Source organism: Prosopis cineraria, unplaced genomic scaffold (assembly GCF_029017545.1).
Source record: "Prosopis cineraria cultivar Desert tree isolate PC_DT_omini unplaced genomic scaffold, ASM2901754v1 PC8, whole genome shotgun sequence".
NCBI classification, from domain to species: domain Eukaryota; kingdom Viridiplantae; phylum Streptophyta; class Magnoliopsida; order Fabales; family Fabaceae; genus Prosopis; species Prosopis cineraria.
In genome coordinates this window covers 23,319,127-23,339,060 of record NW_026555339.1, presented here as the reverse complement: position 1 = coordinate 23,339,060, position 19,934 = coordinate 23,319,127, and the positions used below count along the sequence as shown (strand labels likewise).

Here is a 19,934-nt window from a genome sequence, read left to right as displayed (position 1 = left end):
TGTTAAATAAAATGATTTCACACACACACACACACTATACTTTAATGTTGGAAATGAAATTAATTTTATATGGGGTTAATATAATGGTCATTTTTATCTTTGAACTGTATATAAAAGGTTACAAATGTCCTTAAGCTTAATTATTGGTCAATTTAGTCCCTCATCTTTAAAGATTCTTTCTATCATCACCCTGACATTAAAAACATTTAATGTTCGTTAATCATTAGTGGGTTTTACTATTTTTTTAATGTTTTTTATTAGGTTAAGAGTTATTTTTGTCCCTCAACTCAAATATGTTATAATAAAAAAATAATGTGGGGCCTATTAATGGTAAGAAAATAGCAAGGTAATGAGAAATAGAATCTTTAAAGTTGATAGATATAATTAATTTATAGTTGAGTTTATGAGCATTTATGACATTTTGCATATAATTCAGAGATAAAATTGACCCTAAATCCTTTTATATATGTAACCTAATAACACTATTTTTAAGTCCAGTTACATCGAATTGAAAAAAATAATAACAATTATGACTAAGTCATCAAATGATGCTGGGTTTGAAACTCTGGCCATCGTAGACTATATTTTTTAAAAGAAAATAATAAACGGCAAGGCAGGTTAAATATTAAAATTATATAAACGGTTGATATATATATATATATATATATCTCATCATTGCCTTTTTTAATAAGATGTCTTTCGGAGTGATTTGATGTCTTATAATATAAGATATCTTGAAAAAAATAATGATTTATTAATAAAATATATTTCAAAATTATCCATAATTATTTCACTCCTTAATTATCCATTTTATATGATTTATATTATTAAATGAAGAATATTTTTAAAAATTTATAGAAAAATTACATTTGGATGCATGGGGAGATATTAATCCTCACTTGGTTTGAAGGGAAGGGAGGAGAGGAGGGGTTTTAGTGAATTCATTTTTTTCTTTTGAATAATACTGGGAACCTTCATTCAAAAAAGAAAGTGTACAAAAAAGAAACCTAGGAACAAGTAGCACCTAACGGGAAAAAAAAAAAAAAAACCAAAAGCTGAACCCAACCTCCAATGAATTAATGGGAGGTTGATAATACAAATTTAAATTATTATCAAGGCTAAAAGTTGACTTACCTATGAAGTCGGTCATTTTATTGTTTTCTCTATACAAAAAATTAAGTTGAACATCCCAATCTTTAATCAAAAGTTTTTTTTCTAGAGTCGATAATTTATTAAAAAAGGTGGTAATTATAGTTATTCCTTGTGATCATAGGGATAGTCCTCACACAATCACAAAAAGACCTTTACAACTTTAGAGCCCTTCTGTCAACAAATCTCAATTTGAAAGTGCCAAAAACTTTCAAAAATAGTGGGTGGTATTTGCTCTCAAGACACCGCCACAGGCACTGCTGCCATTCGAAAGCGTAGCACCATCTACTTCTAATCGCACATCACAGGGATTGCTAATTTGTTGGAATTCAGCCTGTCTTAAGCCACCCTATAGTGGTAATTGTGATTTCAAATCAAATACTCCTCCCGTTTCTATTTGTAAGAGAAATTATCACTTTTTATTTTTTTTATATAAATAAAATCACATATTTCAATAAGCATTTATTACACATTTCCTAAATCGCCCCTCATAATTTACATTAATGAGAAATAATTAATGCATGCTTACGTAGATTAACATAAGATATTTTAGTCTAATTTCTTTATTTTCAAACATAATTATTAGGGTTAACTAACTTTTTAAATTATATGATACAATTATTTTCTCTTATATATAAAAACGGAGGGAGTAGTAAATAACAATTAATGATTTCAATTTAAAAAATTGTCAAATAGGGAAAGAATATGGACAATTAATTAAAAACTTTCAACCTCTATCATTACTCTATTTTCTTAAAGGGGAATGACAAATAAGTCCTTATCGCTTTTTTGACATGAAATTTTTTTCCATAAAATGACCATAATGACCCCAATAGTAAATAACAATTTCAAAGTAGCAGATAACTACTTTCATTAAGTAACTAAAATACTATCGGAAAAGATTTCAGTTTTCAATTTTATTTCATAAGTGTTGAGTAGTGAAGTTTTCATTTCCTACACTATTTTAATCACTCGCTTAATGAAAACTAGTTATTTGTTACTATGAAATTGTCATTTACCTTTAGGATTCAGCAATGTATGTGAAATGAAAACAGTCATTTCCTACACTATTTTATTTTTAGGGTTAAGTTATATTTTTATCCTTAAACTTTTTCTCAAAGAGCAATTTTACTCTTGTACTAATAAGTGGGGCACTTTTACCTCTAAACTATTTTTTCGAGAACCAAAAAACTCTTTCTATAGGGTGCCTAGCTCTTCCCATAAAAAAAATAGTGTAGTGATAAAATTGCTCTATTAATCAATACAAGAGTAAAATTACTCTTTGAGAAAAGGTTTAGGGATAAAAAAGCACCTTAACTCTTTTATTTATTCATTTAATGAAAATGATCTTTTGTCACTTCTAAGTTGTCATTTACCATTAGAGGCGTTATGGTCATTTTGTAAAAAATTTTAATGACAGAGAAATCTCTAGAGAATTTAATCTCATTTTGTGATTCACTTTTGTTATTTGTATATATGGGTGGGATTTTCTTTTCCCATTCTCCCTTTTTCAAAACAAAACTCATCCATCCTCTTGGAATCAGACAGTAATAGACCATTGACACAAATAAAAGTTAAATATTGAGTAAATATTATTTTGATAATCTTACAAAAAGTAACATTATTTTATTAATTTTTTTGTTCCTTTTTTGTAAATTTTGAGACCCTAGCTTTCTTATAATTATTTAATCAATTAATGATTAAAGTTAATATTTATTAACAATAGAGGTGACAGTGTATCTGTTTAAAAGTTGAAAAAAAATGTTGTACAAAAAATAAGTTTAGGGTATCAGATGTTCCTGGATCCATAATTTAAAGTGAAATTGTCATTTAACTCTTACTTCTATTTCTATTTGTAGGAGAAAATCTTGTATCATACAATTTGAGAAAATTGGTTAATTATATTAATTGTATTTAAAAATAAAAGAATTGGACTTCAATATCCTTCATTAATTGTGTTAATTAAGTCTTTATTAATTATTTCTTATGACCATGAATGATCAAATTATGAGGGTAATTTAGAAAATTTGCAGTAAATGCTTATTGAAAATTGTGATTTTGCTTATATAAAAAATAAAAATAATATTTTTTTCTATAAATAAAAATGGAGGGAGTATTTATTAATAATAATGTTTCATTATTGTTGAATCACTTTTATTTTTTAACATATTTTATCATTTAAAATTTGAAATATATGAATTCAATTATAATTGGTTTGACCATGGTTGGACCATCGACACTTAGCAAGTAATTTATCCTGCTCAATGGGCCGCCCATTTAAAACCTTGACAGAACTTGGGACAGGTTTGCAATGAATTTTTGTCATGAATCTCATTGTTGTGATTTTTTTGCTTCGGATTGTTTACAATGCATTTTTAGTTATGAATTCATCTTTTGTCATGAATCTCATTGTTGTAATTTTTTTGCTTCGGATTGTTTACAATGCATTTAGTTATAAATTCATCTCAAACATGTCGCAATTTCTTTATGATGAATTTCTGACATATTGTTGTCAGTCAAAATTTTCATTAAAAAACCGTCACCAATTTTCGTTGGTAGTATATAGTAAGAAATGTTGCTTTGAAAAACATTTGGTAGAATAAAACATCATAGGGATGAAAATAAATAAGATAAAAATGATAAAAATAACGTTGATAAACAATAAACATATAAAAATACATAAGATGAAAAAGGTTTAGAAACACAAAATGTTATGCTTCATCAATATCATGAATACTAATAATAATCAGGTGGGCACTCCAGTGTAATGAAGAAGGGGCATTGTCCTTGGAAGAGATTATCTCCTCTTCTCTTCCCATCTTCTTAATTTCTATCTACAAGATTGAGATTTAAACTATGTAAAAATTTGATCTCTAATAAATATTTCATTTCATTTTAATTTTACTCTATTTTAACTATTTATAATAAATTTTAGTAGTTTGAATTTTATTATTTATTTTTTTTATAATTTATCATTTTAACAATAATTTTATTATAAAAAAATATAAACCATTCAAATCTTGATCTAATTGTTAGGAGAGGAAGAGGAAGGGAAAAGATAGATGAGAAAATCCTCTCTCCATTGTTCACATTACATTCTTTTGATTCTATTTATAAGTCTTTTCTAACGTATTTCACCTAAAATAATGAAAATTTTAAAACTGATAACTCTATCAAAAAATTTTATAAGTTCTCAAATTTGCTCTTATTAAATATATATTATAGTCTGTAATTACTTTGCAAAAAAATTTAATTTGAGTAAAAGGAAAAATTTGTGATGAATATTTAATCATGTGACCTATGAATAAGAAAAAGAAATCTTCTTTGACTATATTATATAGCTTAATGTATTTTATATTTTGTAATTACTTTGCAGGAATAAAACTTGCATATGTAACTCATTTTCATATGCGTGTGCGTCATTTTCATCGTTGTGTCTGTTGTTTAAGGTAAAGTTTGATGGTTAAATGTACATAAAGATTTACCTCATGCAAGTTTTCTTCTTCGACAAGACCATTGGAAGAATTGAGACAATTTAGATCACTTCAACTTTTGCCACTTGCCAAGAACCGACGCCAACAAAATTCAACAACAACCGATTGGAACATTGAATCAGAGCCCCAAATTGACATATAAACACCACTGACCTCACCAACGGATCTTTGATAATCGACTAAGGAGGGGGGCGAGTAGAAGGAAGTTTAAATTGTATCATACTAAAATAGAATAAATGAAAAAATGTTGCTAAAAACCTAGACAGTATTAGTTTAAAAACAATTAACTATTTTATAGCATAAAGGGAAAATTATTGCTTAAGACCTTGAACGTGTTAGTTTCAAGATAAATAACTATTTTATTAGGAGGGTGAGATTCGATTAATAGTACTTTATATATTTTTAATGGAGGGAATACAATTTCATAATATGTGAATAAAATCTTGAAATAAATTAATTTAAATTAAACAAAAACAAAGAAATAATATATCAATAATGGAATAAACTTGACCTGAACTTACATATTAAACATAATTAGTAGAAAACCCCAACCATTAATCTTTCTCCCTCTATAGTTTCAATTGCGGTCACACTAATTCATGACCTCAATTATGTTATTTGGATCCTGTTTGTTTCATCTTATTTTATGAAAAAAATTAATTTTTTTAAAAAATCTATTTTATGAGTTTTTATGATATTTCTTTAAACTTTTGAATATAATTAGAATCTGAAAAAACATATTTTAAATTATTTTAAGTAAAATAATTTAATACAGTAGATAAGAGACTGTTTCAATACAATAAAATTTTAAAATAATAAATAATAAATTATTTTTATAATAAAATCAAGATATCATAAAATTTAAAAATAACTATTTAATAATCACTTTTTAATGTTGTAACTAAACATAAAATAATATCTTCTTTTTATAAAGCCTCTAAATTAATTTCTTTTATAAAATCTCTAAACTATTAAAAATTATTTATTTTTTAATCCTAAACAAACAGGCTAGTCTTCCCCTTTATCATAGAGTTATTCTTCTTGTTTTTTTTTTTTTTGTTTAAGGTGAAAGGTTATTTTTACTCTTTGATACTGCTTGACTGACAAAAGAAAATGGAGATGAGGGTAAATGAGGGGAGAGAAAAGTGAAGCCATGTGATTTTCTCTCAAGCTTGGTTGACCAAGAAAAAACAGGGAATATGAATTTTTAATTTTATATGAACAATAATAATCTCATTATTCATATAAAAATATTTAGATATAGTAAAACATAAAAATTTAACATATTATTCATATAATTTTCATTATATATCGCTAATGGAATGCAACTATAATTGTAAATTATTTTATCTAATTTTAAATGTTATTTATAAGATCATATAATATACAGTAATCTGAAAATAGTTTTAAACTATAACCAAATTTAAGGATAAAAATGGTGAGAGGTAGGGAGCCGGCGAAAAAAACATACATGAGTAAATTTAGAATTAAAGTTTTCTCTCCAAACTATCCCTATTTTTGGAGAGATAAGTTTGAGTGAAAAACATGTGAGTGCCACTTTTTCAAATTCACTGAATTTTATCTTCTTTGTCAATTTTCATTACTAGAAAAATAATTTTTAACATCATTAATTTATGTTGGTTTTATAAAAAATAGAAGTAAAAAAAAGTGGTGGTAATTTCATAATTTTTTGAAAGAGTTTTTACATTAGTTCTTTAAAAAACTGATGTAAAAAAGGTTTTCCATGTCTGTTATAAAAAAAAAAACTGACGTGGAAAACTTGTTTTTTCAAAAAATAAAAAATTTGCTTCTTTTTCCACGTCAGTTTAAAATAACTGACGTGGTATCTCATTTTAAATTTTGATAAGTCACAAACACGACTCTTCATATCTATCTTTGCTTAGCTTTTTTTCAAATCCATGATGCAACTCTTCTCTCATCTCTTTTCTTCATTTTTCACTTAAAGCTTCCACCATTCTACTCCCTCCGCCATCTGAGGTGACATCAGTCACTGTTTAGTAGCCGTCATTGGCCTTGCTATCATCGTTGCCAATGGGTTCCATAGGTATGCATATTTCATTTCTATTCCATTTTTATAGAATTGAAAAGTAAACATTTCTCCTCCATCTTCATATTTTCCTTTCATTCAAAGTACTTTTCCATTCCTTTCTACTTTCTTGGTCATGGATGGTGCGTGGGTTGTCATAGGTGGTATGCTAGTGGTTGTCAGTGCATGGGTCTTCCACTTGTGATCTCCTCCTTGCTATTTCAATTTATGAGTGTGGGTGTTGCTCATCTTTCTTCTTTCTCTTCCATTAGAGAGATTTTACTAGCTCTTCTATTGTAAGTCTTTATTTTATTTATTTTTATTGCCTATTGGTATTGTGATTGGTTGATTTAATTGAATATTTGTAGTTAGTGGTATTTTAATAGATGAATTTATGCCTTTAAAATTTATTTTAATAATATTAAATTTTACTTCATAATAGTTGATTTAATTGAATATTTTTATATTTAAGTGTTTAGATTGTTGGATTGATTTAGCTAACATTGTTATTGATCTTGGATTAATTATATAGTTTTTAGTACTTTGAACAAATATGTGTGGCGTTTGTATATGAATTAAAATATTAGTATATGAAAAAAAATATCATATTAGTTCATTTTATAAATATGTAGTGTAATTATAACTTGTTGTATAATCATTGTAATTTTGCTAAATGGTTGTTTATACTTGTTGTATAATCTATGCAATTTACAGGTTTTAAGTTTGGATGTATAAAAACAAACAATTTTTTTTAAAAAAAATTGAACTTTTAACAATGATTATCTACAGATAATCTTTTACAACAGTTTTTTCTATAACTGTTGTGAAAGGGTTATTTTTTTTTTATTTTTCTAAATACTTTATGTTTAGTGATATAATAAAACTAATGTGAAAATTTTTCTACACCAGTTTATAACTAACATGGAAAGTCAACTTTTCCCTTCCTTCTTTTTACTTCCTCCTATAACCAAAGTAAAAAGTCTAAAATAATTGTTGTAGTAAAAAGTCTTTCTTGCATTTGCATAGCTAGCCGTTTCTAGAACTTCAATAAATGGAATGTGAACAAGCAATGCTTCAACATATCCAAAAATTAGGCATATTTGCTCACCCAACGTCTTCTTAACAATCCTTTGTGGAGTGGAAAAGGGTATGAAGGCACAAATTGAGGTATGGGAGTGACACTACTGTCGAACAGCACCAAAATTAATAAAAACTAGATTTTGCAGTAAAGTGCAACCTAGGTCGTCTCCCTAAGAGTCAATAGAGTAACTATTTAAATTATGATTATGAAAAGGTAAATAATGGGGGGGTTTTTTATGATGAAATTAAAAACTAAATTATAAATAAATAAATAGAGGAAATTCAATTAAGAAAATTACCGACAACAAGCAGCGCAATCAATCACAACCCAATCACCTAAATTTAACCTTCCTCGTCTACAAAAAAATTAATTTTATTCAACTTTATTATTCTGGTTTCATTATAATATTTCTCAAATTATCATTCAAGAATTAAACAAGAAGTTAAGTTATAGATTAATTGAAATCTCCTTTAACCCACAACCTAACAATTGTTTTATAGCCACACCAAAAACAAAGCATGGATAATCACCCAAGCCAAGCCAAATTACTCTTACAATGCTATATCAATCGATTATAGCAATTAAAACCTCAGATAAAATTTATAACTCAAAAATTATGCAATAAAGCTACTCTAATCAGTAATAGTAATTAAAGCATAAAATTTAGAGGTAGAGAGAAGAAGAGAAAATTGGAATAAAGCTAAAATAAAATCTTTCCTGAATATTAAAGACTCTGATTAAAATTTAGGATCATGGTTTGTGATTGATCACACCAAAAAAAAATTAGCTCTCCATAGAATTAAAAATCAAACAACATGAAATGAAAAATTGAGAAGCCATCACCCAAGAAATTGGAAGAAGGAAAGACGAATGGCGATCGCTGCTCTGTTTCCCTTCTTTCCTTTTTTTTTCCCAGATCGTGCTTCCTCTCCGTCCCCCATCTATTCATATATATATATATATATATGAAAAGTGGACCCTAATTAAAAATTACACTAAATAATCCAAAATAAATTCAAATAAAATTTTAAAGATTTGATTCTTGATTTGATCTCCAAGCATGCCCATATTCTTCTTATCCAAAATATTCTTCATCAATATCTTTCAAATTGAATCTAGAAAATCTGCACAAATAAAATAAAATTAAATAGCACCTGTGCAAAAATATTAAAGATATTATTTATATTTTAAAATCAAAGATTTAGTTAGTTAAAATTCCAAAACTGAATATTAGCTAATAAAATCAAATAATATCTAATTAAACTCAATTAGCCTTAAATAAATAATTAAAAGTCTAAATTAAAAGAATAAAAATATATAAAATTATCATTTATCAATTCCCCCACACTTAGACTTTTGCACTCCTGGGCAAAACTTAAATCTCAAATTTCAAGAAAAGAACTGTGGAAGCAACAAAGAATAAGAAATAATTATAGCTCTTCAACATTTTAACACTTTAATCAATATCTCTTATATTGAGAATAACAAGTATCATGGCAATTTCATTTGGTAAGAATAAATTAAGCAATAGCCCCTCACAAAGGTCAAGTGTTTAACTCTCAACTCTCAAATGTATATAGGTAAGTGTTTCACTCAAGTTCCCCTATTAAAACCTCACTACCATAGGCTTGTTTATCATCTAGGTCTCCACTATTTATGTCATATGCAATGTAAGAATCAATAGGACTTTAGTTTAGGTTGTAATGGGGCTTAGGTAAAGGTATGATATAGGAAAATGAAGGTTAATAAACTTTAGGATAATGAAAAGTATATTTGAAACGAAATATATAGAATGAAAGAAACAAAATAAATTGATTTGGGTTTATTTTTCTCTCTTTATTTTGTTTTCCTTTCCTTTGCTTCATGCACCTTTTTTTTTTTTGTTGTGTTATGACTTTTATGCTCTTTCTTTTCTTTTCTTTTCTTTTCTTCCTTTCTTTCTTTGCTTTTTTTTTCTCTCGTTTTTTTTTCAAAATAACCCAAATCTCTCTTCAAGCATATTCTTTCATTCCAACAAATATTATAATACACTTTTCATCACCTAAAGTGGGGTGAGAAGAATGAAAGGAAAATATTTTTATAGGTTATGTTTTCAATTGGCTAAAATTTTAAAGAAAAGGTTTAGGCTCAAAGGGGCTAACAAGGGATAAATTACATGGGATGGCTATTTGGCTAAGTAGGCTAAAAGAATGCCTAAATCATCTTCATGCAAAGCATATGCAATTATAGTCTCAACTAAGAATCAAGACAAGTTCTAGAGTGGGAGTAGTGATAGCAGAATACACACAAAAAGAGAATAATATTAGGCTCAAATCTTTACAAGCTAAAGGCTATCACATTAATTCATTGAAACCAAACTCATGCCACTTAACTTAAATTCTAAACATAAGATCAATTACTTATCATGCTCAAATGCATTCAAACTAAAATTGTCTTAAATTTGCAACTTCGCACAAATTATTTTTTTTTATTTTTTTATTTTGAAAACAAGAACACAAAAATAAAAAAAAATGAAAACAAGAAAAAAAATTAGAAACAGCAAAAAACCTCCCCCCACACTTAAAATCTACAATGTCCTCAATGTAGAACATAGTTCGAAAGATGTATAGGAAAATGTAAATTAAAAGTGAAGAGAAATGATACAACCTGATCGATTAAGTATTATCTTGGAGGGAAGACTCCTCCACAATGTGTGTCTCAAATCCATCATAAAAATGCTTTAACCGATGCCCGTTAACTTTAAACTTTGCTCCAGTAGATTCTGCCATAATCTCTACTCCACCATAAGAAAACACTTTAGTAACTATAAAAGGACCTTCCCATCTAGAACGAAGTTTTCCTGGCATAAGTTTCAATCTGGCATTATAGAGTAACACTTTTTGTCCCACCTTGAACTCTTTTCTAACTATCAGCTTATCATGTATTAACTTGGTCTTTTCCTTGTAGATTCTTGAATTTTCATATGCTTCCAAGCGAAATTCTTCAAGCTCTTGCAATTGATATTTTCTTTGGGCTCCTGCTTTAGTTAAATCCATATTGCACTGCTTTACTGCCCAATAAGCTTTATGCTCAATCTCCACAGGTAAGTGACAAGCTTTCCCAAAAACAAGCCGATAAGGAGACATTCCGATTGGAGTCTTGTAGGCAGTTCTGTATGCCCACAATGCATCATCAAGTCTCTTACTCCAGTCTTTCCTATTAGGTTGCACTGTTTTTTCAAGAATCTGCTTTATCTCTCGATTCGAGACTTCAGCTTGCCCATTAGTTTGGGGGTGATAAGGGGTAGCCATCTTATGCACGACCCCATACTTACCCAATAAACTCTGCATGCTCCGATTACGAAAATGGGTGCCTTGGTCACTGATAATGGCCTTTGGAATACCAAACCTGCAAAAGATATGTGATCTAACAAAATCTACAACAGCAATAGAGTCATCAGTTCTGGTGGCTTTAGCTTCCACCCACTTAGAAACATAATCCACAGCTAGTAAAATGTAAGCAAATCCAAATGAAACAGGAAAAGGTCCCATGAAATCAATACCCCATACATCAAATATTTCACAGAAAAGTAAAGGTTGTTGAGGCATCTCATTTCTACGGGAGATATTTCCTGTATGCTGACATCTAGCACAATGTTTACAAAATGTATATGCATCACGAAATAGAGTAGGCCAGTACAATCCAGAATCAAGAACCTTTCTAGCAGTGCGTTGTGGACCAAAGTGTCCTCCACAAGCAAGTGTGTGACAAAAATGCAATATGGATTCAAACTCAATGTCAGGAATACATCTCCTAATAATCTGGTCACTACATATGCGCCAAAGGTATGGATCATCCCATATGTAATATCTAGCTTCCCTCTTGAACTTATCTAATTGATGTTTCTTTAAATGCACAGGCAATGCAGAGGCAGCTAAGTAATTAACTAAGTCAGCATACCAAGGAGTAACATCATGCATAGCATATAAGCATTCATCAGGAAAATTATCATCAATAGGAATAGAAGGAACCATAGGAGATTCAATGCGACTCAAATGGTCTGCGACAAAATTCTCAGCTCCACTCTTATCCTTTATCTCTAAGTTAAACTCCTGTAGCAAGAGCATCCATCTGACTAATCGTGGCTTTGCATTTGGCTTCCTTAAGAGATACTTTAATGCTGCATGATCAGAAAACACAACAACTTTTGCATTCAAAAGATATGATCTAAACTTATCTAATGCAAAAACAATAGCTAAAAGCTCCTTTTCAGTGGTAGTATAATTGGCTTGGGCTGCATCTAAAGTTCTGGAAGCATAAGCTATGACATGTGATTTCTTATCAACTTTTTGTGAAAGTACTGCGCCAAGAGCATAATTAGAAGCATCACATAATAATTCAAAAGGTAAATCCCAATTTGGCGGTTGAATGATTGGTGGAGTGGTCAATCTCTTCTTTAACTCATCAAATGCTTGCTCACAAGCTTTATCAAATTTGAAATCCACATCTTTCTGCAGCAATCTTGAGAGTGGTAAGGCTATCTTGCTAAAATCCTGTATAAACCTCCTGTAAAATCCTGCATGTCCAAGGAAAGAACGGACCTCTCTAACACTAGTAGGATAAGGTAAAGAAGTAATCACATCTACCTTAGCCTTATCAACTTCTATCCCCCTCTCAGAAACAACATGACCCAATACAATACCTTGTCTAACCATGAAATGACACTTTTCAAAGTTTAATACAAGATTTTTCTCAATACATCGCTCAAGTACTTTATCTAAATTTACTAGACACTCATCAAATGAATCTCCATATACAGTAAAATCATCCATAAAAACCTCTATGCAATAGTCTAGCAAATCTGCAAAAATACTCATCATGCATCTCTGGAATGTGGCTGGGGCATTGCATAATCCAAATGGCATCCTCCTATAAGCAAATGTGCCAAATGGACATGTGAATGTTGTCTTCTCTTGGTCCTCTGGAGCTATGCAAATCTGAAAATAACCTGAAAAACCATCTAGAAAACAGTAGTGAGATTTGCCTGCTAATTTCTCTAGCATTTGATCAATAAAAGGTAAAGGGAAGTGATCCTTCCTGGTTGCATTATTTAGCTTCCTGTAGTCGATGCACATCCTCCAGCTATTTTGCACTCTCATAGGAATCAACTCGTTCTTTTCATTCTTTACAACTGTGATCCCGCTCTTCTTTGGCACTACCTGTACTGGACTCACCCACTGGCTATCAGAAATAGGGTAAATGATACCTGCAGAAAGAAGTTTTGTTACCTCCTTTTTGACCACATCAATGATAAGTGGGTTAAGCCTCCTTTGAGGTTGCCTACATGGCTTTGCACCGTCTTCCATTAAGATCCTATGCATGCATATATCTGGACTGATGCCTGGAATGTCAGCTAGTGTCCATCCTATAGCTTTCTTGTGCTTTCTCAGTACCTCTAACAATTTTACCTCTTGGCAAGGATCAGAATCCTTTGCTATAATAATCGGTAATTTCTTACCTTCATCTAAGAATGCATATTTCAAATGTTCTGGTAGATCTTTCAATTCAAGTATAGGTGGCTGCTGAATAGAGGGAACTAGCTTATCGATAGTTAGCTCATCAACTCCACAAACCTGCATTCCATCAAAAGAAGCAGCAGTATCTTGTTCTAGAATACTAGAATTATCATTATTAATAGAATTACATGACATAGAGTTGATAGCAAAGTCTATAGTTCTTTCAGAGTCAGAAGCAATCATATCAGAGTCACTAGAAGTTTCAATGCCAATATCATGCATGGATTTGAATAACTCAACAATATCATCAGAACCAGAACAGTCAGAAGAATCTTCATAAATAATAGAGTCAGAACAATGTGTATTGCTATCTAAATCAACAATCTCAAGAGAACTAGAAACCATCTCATTGTAAAGCTCATCATATGTATCATCAATTAACATATCAAGCATGCTCACATTAATAACAGAATGATCCTCTATAGGATGTTTCATAGCCTCTAAAAGATTAAATTGAACAACACGTCCTGCAAATTCCATGGAAAGAGTACTATCTTTAACATTAATGATAGTATTAGCTGTCTTAAGAAATGGCCTACCCAAAATCAGTGGTGGTGGCCCATGACTATCATTTTTACCCATATCCAAAATATAAAAATCAGCAGGAAAGACTAAATCTTTTACCTTAACTAGAATGTCTTCAAGCATACCACTAGGATAGGCAAGTCTCCTGTCTGCTAATTGGACAATAATCCCGGCTGGCTTCATCTCACAACCCTGCAAAGAAGAAAATAGAGACTTGGGCATAACATTTATCGCTGCACCAAGATCAATCAAAGCGTTAGAAAATTCTAAATTTCCTATAGTACAGGGTATAGTGAAACTCCCTGGATCTTTGCATTTTAAGGGCATAGGGGGTTGGCACTGCATTCCTTCATGAAATAAAGCTGATACACTTCTTCCTAGATTGACCTTCTCGTTAGCTTTGAATCTTCTCTTGTTCGTGCATAGGTCTTTCAAGAACTTTGCATATTTAGGAATTTGCTTTACTGCCTCCAAAAGGGGAATATTGACTTCAACCTTCTTGAAAACATCAAGCACTTCTTTCTCCAATTCAGCTTCCTTTAACTTCTTGCTTTGAGTCTCCCTATTTGGAAATGGAAGGATCTTCCTTGGTTCCTTTTCTTCATTAGCCTCCTCAAGTGTGACTTGTGTTGCTGCAGCCGACTTATTCTTGATAGATGTTGTGGAGGGCTCTGGAAGCTCCTTTCCACTTCTAAGAGTGATAGCACTAACATTACTACAATTAGGATTTACAACTGTTTGAGAAGGCAACTTTCCAGAACCTTGACTCTTCAATTCATTAACGGAGGTGGACAACTGCCCAATTTGATTCTCCAATTTTTGGATTACTGTCTCAGTGCGTTGTTGAAATTGAATGTTATTAGTTGCCATTTGCTTCATTAACTCTTCTAGACTTGGTCCATCATTTTTAGACCCTGAAATAGGAGTAGATTGCCTCATTGGTTGCATAGGCTGTGAATTTTGACCTGTAGCATTATATTGTTGTTGTTGGCTTCCTCCATATCTGAAATTAGGGTGATCTCTCCACCCTGGATTATAAGTGTTAGAGAAAGGATCATATTTTTGGCCCTGTTGCATAGATCTAGTTGGAAAAATCCCAGCACAATTCTCAACTCTATCATCCAACTGTGGGCATTGATCAGTAGTGTGTGTGGCTAAAAAACAGATGCCACATAGAGGCCCAACTAAGGCAGAAGATGTGGTAGCTTGCTGAGGATTATAAAATTGAGGTTGTGCACACGTCTGTGAGGGATACGCCTGTGGAAAAGTTGGCACTGCTGGTGAATTCATTAATTTTTGTTGTGTTAAGGCAATGTGCCGAACCATGCTAGAGAGCTCCTCCATCTTGTTCTCAAATTTAGGATCATATTGTGGTGTTGGAATCTCATTCACCCCCTTAACTGCTTGGTTAGCTCGTGTCCCAAATTGTTGAGAATTTTGTGCCATCTTAGAAATGAGATTCATGGCATCAGTTGGAGTAAGTTCTACCAAAGCACCACCAGCTGCGGCATCAACAAACCACCTATCTGTTGGTAAGAGACCTTCATAAAAATGTTGAACCAGCTGCTGATCAGGTATTTGATGGTGAGGGCAGCTGGCACATAATTTCTTAAATCTCTCCCAATATTCATGAAATGTCTCCCCAGTCATCTGACGAATCCCACAAATATCCTTTTTAATTGCAGCTGTGCGAGAGGCAGGGAAGAATTTTTCTAAGAATAACTGTGTCATTTGATCCCAAGATGTAATGGCACCTGGTTGCAAGTAATACAACCAATCTTTTGCCACTCCATCCAATGAAAAAGGAAAAGCCCTCAATTTGATTTGCTCTTCTGAAACTCCTTGAGGCTTCATGGTGGAGCACACAATATGAAATTCCTTCAAGTGCCTATTCGGGTCCTCTCCTGTAAGACCATGAAATTTAGGTAGCAAATGTACTAAACCAGATTTCAATTCAAAACTAGCATTTGCATCTAAATTAGGATATTGAATGCATAAATTTTGATAGTGTGCATTAGGAGCAGCCAATTCTTTAATTGTTCTATTACCATTATTATTTTCAGCCATATTTTCCAACTTAACTGTAGAGTCTAAGTCAGATTTAGAATCACTAATAATGCTATCAATCAATTCAGACAAAATTTCAGAGATCACACTATCCCTAATTTTACGGTGCTTTTGATTTTTACGGTTAGTACGACAAGTTCTCTCAATCTCAGAGTTCAAATCAATTAATTTATCTTGTAAAGATCTTGTCATGCACTAATAAACTGGAAAAACAATGAAAAACACCTAAAACAAGTAAAGACAAAAAATAATAATAAATCTTGAAAAAAATAAAAAATACTAGAGAAAAAAAAATAAAAAAAATAAAAATAATGAGAAAAAGAAAAAAAAAACTAATAACCAAACTCAAAAAGTTAACACCTTTGACTCCCCGGCAACGGCGCCAAAATTTTGACACTACTGTCGAACAGCACCAAAATTAATAAAAACTAGATTTTGCAGTAAAGTGCAACCTAGGTCGTCTCCCTAAGAGTCAATAGAGTAACTATTTAAATTATGATTATGAAAAGGTAAATAATGGGGGGGTTTTTTTATGATGAAATTAAAAACTAAATTATAAATAAATAAATAGAGGAAATTCAATTAAGAAAATTACCGACAACAAGCAGCGCAATCAATCACAACCCAATCACCTAAATTTAACCTTCCTCGTCTACAAAATAAATTAATTTTATTCAACTTTATTATTCTGGTTTCATTATAATATTTCTCAAATTATCATTCAAGAATTAAACAAGAAGTTAAGTTATAGATTAATTGAAATCTCCTTTAACCCACAACCTAACAATTGTTTTATAGCCACACCAAAAACAAAGCATGGATAATCACCCAAGCCAAGCCAAATTACTCTTACAATGCTATATCAATCGATTATAGCAATTAAAACCTCAGATAAAATTTATAACTCAAAAATTATGCAATAAAGCTACTCTAATCAGTAATAGTAATTAAAGCATAAAATTTAGAGGTAGAGAGAAGAAGAGAAAATTGGAATAAAGCTAAAATAAAATCTTTCCTGAATATTAAAGACTCTGATTAAAATTTAGGATCATGGTTTGTGATTGATCACACCAAAAAAAAATTAGCTCTCCATAGAATTAAAAATCAAACAACATGAAATGAAAAATTGAGAAGCCATCACCCAAGAAATTGGAAGAAGGAAAGACGAATGGCGATCGCTGCTCTGTTTCCCTTCTTTCCTTTTTTTTTTCCCAGATCGTGCTTCCTCTCCGTCCCCCATCTATTCATATATATATATATATATGAAAAGTGGACCCTAATTAAAAATTACACTAAATAATCCAAAATAAATTCAAATAAAATTTTAAAGATTTGATTCTTGATTTGATCTCCAAGCATGCCCATATTCTTCTTATCCAAAATATTCTTCATCAATATCTTTCAAATTGAATCTAGAAAATCTGCACAAATAAAATAAAATTAAATAGCACCTGTGCAAAAATATTAAAGATATTATTTATATTTTAAAATCAAAGATTTAGTTAGTTAAAATTCCAAAACTGAATATTAGCTAATAAAATCAAATAATATCTAATTAAACTCAATTAGCCTTAAATAAATAATTAAAAGTCTAAATTAAAAGAATAAAAATATATAAAATTATCATTTATCAGGGAGCTACTAAATCCTCCTTATCAATGAATACATCTCTTTCCATCTCACATGATGCTTCACGTCGTCTTTTCTTGGTCTCTTTACTAGATCATCATGATTGTCAACTTTAAGCTTTTGCAATTGCATAGGCTTATCTTGCCTCTCTTCAATATCAATGGTATCATGTTTTTCCTTTTGTACATCAACTTGAGGTTTAAATGAAGGTTTCAGTAGTGTTCTATAATTTCTCAAACTAATGGCCTTGCACTCTTCTATCTTCACTTTGTAGTCTAGCCTTGGTTTAGGAAAAGTGTCACTAGGAAAGCTTCCTTTGGCCAATAAATTAAAAGCTAAAGCCAATTGCTACATTTGAACTTCAAAACTCCTCATTGCTGATCCATGAAGGGAAAATGTAGCATCAATTTTTTATTTGCTAGCTTTTGTTGCTTCTTGGTTGGCTAATATTTGAGCCAACATCTCTCCATGTTGGACTCCCCATGTAATAACCCAAGAATTTTAAGTAAAATTTAAAATATATAATAATAAGTTTTAATTGTATTTGTATTAATTTTGAAAATATTTTATCATGAAGCAATGTTAGTCTAGTAAAAATGTAATGATCTTAAATTTTAACTTAAATAAATTCTCTCTCAATTAATATTTAATTTAATTATTTTAATTTTATGACAAATGAGCATGTAGTGACTCGGTTGAATTTATATTGGTTACTTATACGAAAGTTTAGAGTTTAAATTTTATTTAAGTCAAATATGTTAGTTTTATGTTATATGGGGGAATTATGAATGTGCCCTTGCCTATTGCTATAAAAACATAATAATAATAATAATAATAATAATAATAATAATAATAATAATAGAATTTGATGGGGTATTTTTAGTAATTTTTGCCATAGACTTTATATTTTATTTTCTTCTCCTTTTCTCATTCATTCAGCAGACTAGACAGAGCTCAGATGGGGGAAGGATCATGATTTTTCTTCATTACTCTTCTCCTCCTCCTCGTCGCACTTTCTTCCTCCCCTCGCCGTCAGTTATCTGCCATTCTCCTCTCTGTTCATTTTCATCGGCAATAGTGGGTTGGATCGCTAGATTCTCTAATCTTCCTCTTCTATTCACATCGTTCTTTCTTTGTTTTCCTCTACTTTGCATCGCTAATCTCTCGCTGTCATAGGTCATGACTCAGTTGCTCGTCTACCATATATCCACGTCGCTGGCTATTCTTTGATTCCCTCCTCTATTAGAGTTGTGTAGCTGGTTCATCTATTTTGTGTGGAGGGATTCGGTTCATGATTGTAGAATGTTCGATCCACTGGTACTTTCATTTTCCCTGTCAATCTTCTTTTGTTTCTTTTCGGTTCAAGTGTTGCCATCGAGTTGTATGTGTCTGGGAAGTGTTAAATTTTCTCTCTTCTTTTTTGTTCCTTTGCTGGTGAATAAATTCACCTCTTGCTCTCCCTTGTTTGATCTATTTACTTGTGCATAAGTGATTAATGACTGAAGATGGGAATGTTTATTTTTGGGTTTATTGTTGTGCGTGACTAAGGTAGTCACTAGGATTTAGTTAAGCTGAAACTTATATTTAGGATTATATTGTTGATAGATAAAATTCACCTATAATTGTGTTGGATTACTGTAAGTGGAAGGGATTAAATTTAATTTTCTTTTGTTTAAATGGGTTGCGTAGAAAGAATGAGATTGGAAAGTTTAGATAGATTAAATATTGATAATAAAAATTTTGGAAAGGAAAAATTGAAAGGAAAGAATCTTAGTATTTTAGTTAGATATGGATGCCACCAAGGTGTTTGATAAAATGTTTCAAAGAGAAAATAGATAGGATTATGATTGTTCGAGTCTTATATTGATATACAAACATAAATGTTGTTTGGAGACATATATGTAGAGATAGTGTGGCAGGTCCAATGGAATAAATAATGAAGTCTAGAAGTATGCGTATAGGGAGAGGATGAAATCTTTCATGTTTGGTTTGCTTGATAATATGATCTATGTTCTTGCATTGAAGCTTATGTTATGTTGTTTCTAAGAAAGCTTAAAAAAATAAAAATAAAATAATAATAATAATAATAATAAAATTTGTCTCTGTTGTGATTGTACTATGTGAAAGAAGTGAACTAAGATTCTCCTTTCTTGATAACTTTTGCAAATATGCAAAAAGATTAAGGTTAAGGAATCCCTTTCGACTTTCTAAATGATGGTGATTGTAGAATTTCATAATAAAACAAAATATATGTATTATATAGTATTTGTACGTTTTTACAAAGTTGTGGAGTGAAAATGTTAATAGTGTTGCTTTGGGTATTAGGGAATCTTAGAGTGAAAGTTTCATGAAAGAGGCCCATTTGAAATAAGTAATATTATGTGGAA

The 19,934-nt window shown here is 30.6% G+C and overlaps 1 protein-coding gene and 1 non-coding gene across 2 annotated transcripts; one reads left to right on the top strand and one right to left on the bottom strand.

Annotated features, from left to right (window-relative positions):
- Nucleotides 1-9,775: 9,775 nt before the first annotated feature.
- Nucleotides 9,776-18,728, bottom strand: LOC129317479 (uncharacterized). Its single transcript, XM_054961799.1, has 4 exons — nt 18,538-18,728; nt 15,900-15,970; nt 11,548-15,755; nt 9,776-11,043 (listed from the first exon to the last, which is right to left on the bottom strand). The coding sequence occupies exons 1-4, from the start codon at nt 18,726-18,728 to the stop codon at nt 10,426-10,428; spliced, it is 5,088 nt and encodes a 1,695-aa protein (XP_054817774.1). The 3' UTR covers nt 9,776-10,425.
- Nucleotides 15,428-15,532, top strand: LOC129319116 (small nucleolar RNA R71). Its single transcript, XR_008595427.1, has one exon. It is a non-coding gene; the product is annotated as a small nucleolar RNA R71 (small nucleolar RNA).
- Nucleotides 18,729-19,934: the final 1,206 nt, after the last annotated feature.

Coding starts and splice junctions, on each gene's coding strand:
- LOC129317479 (XM_054961799.1), bottom strand. CDS start 18,728: ATGACCTATGACAGCGAGAGATTAGCGATGCAAAGTAGAGGAAAACAA. Junction 15,756..15,899: donor TATGGCTGAAAATAATAATG/GTAATAGAACAA, acceptor ATGGTCTTACAG/GAGAGGACCCGAATAGGCAC. Junction 11,044..11,547: donor TTAGGAGATGTATTCCTGAC/ATTGAGTTTGAA, acceptor ACCCCTTATCAC/CCCCAAACTAATGGGCAAGC.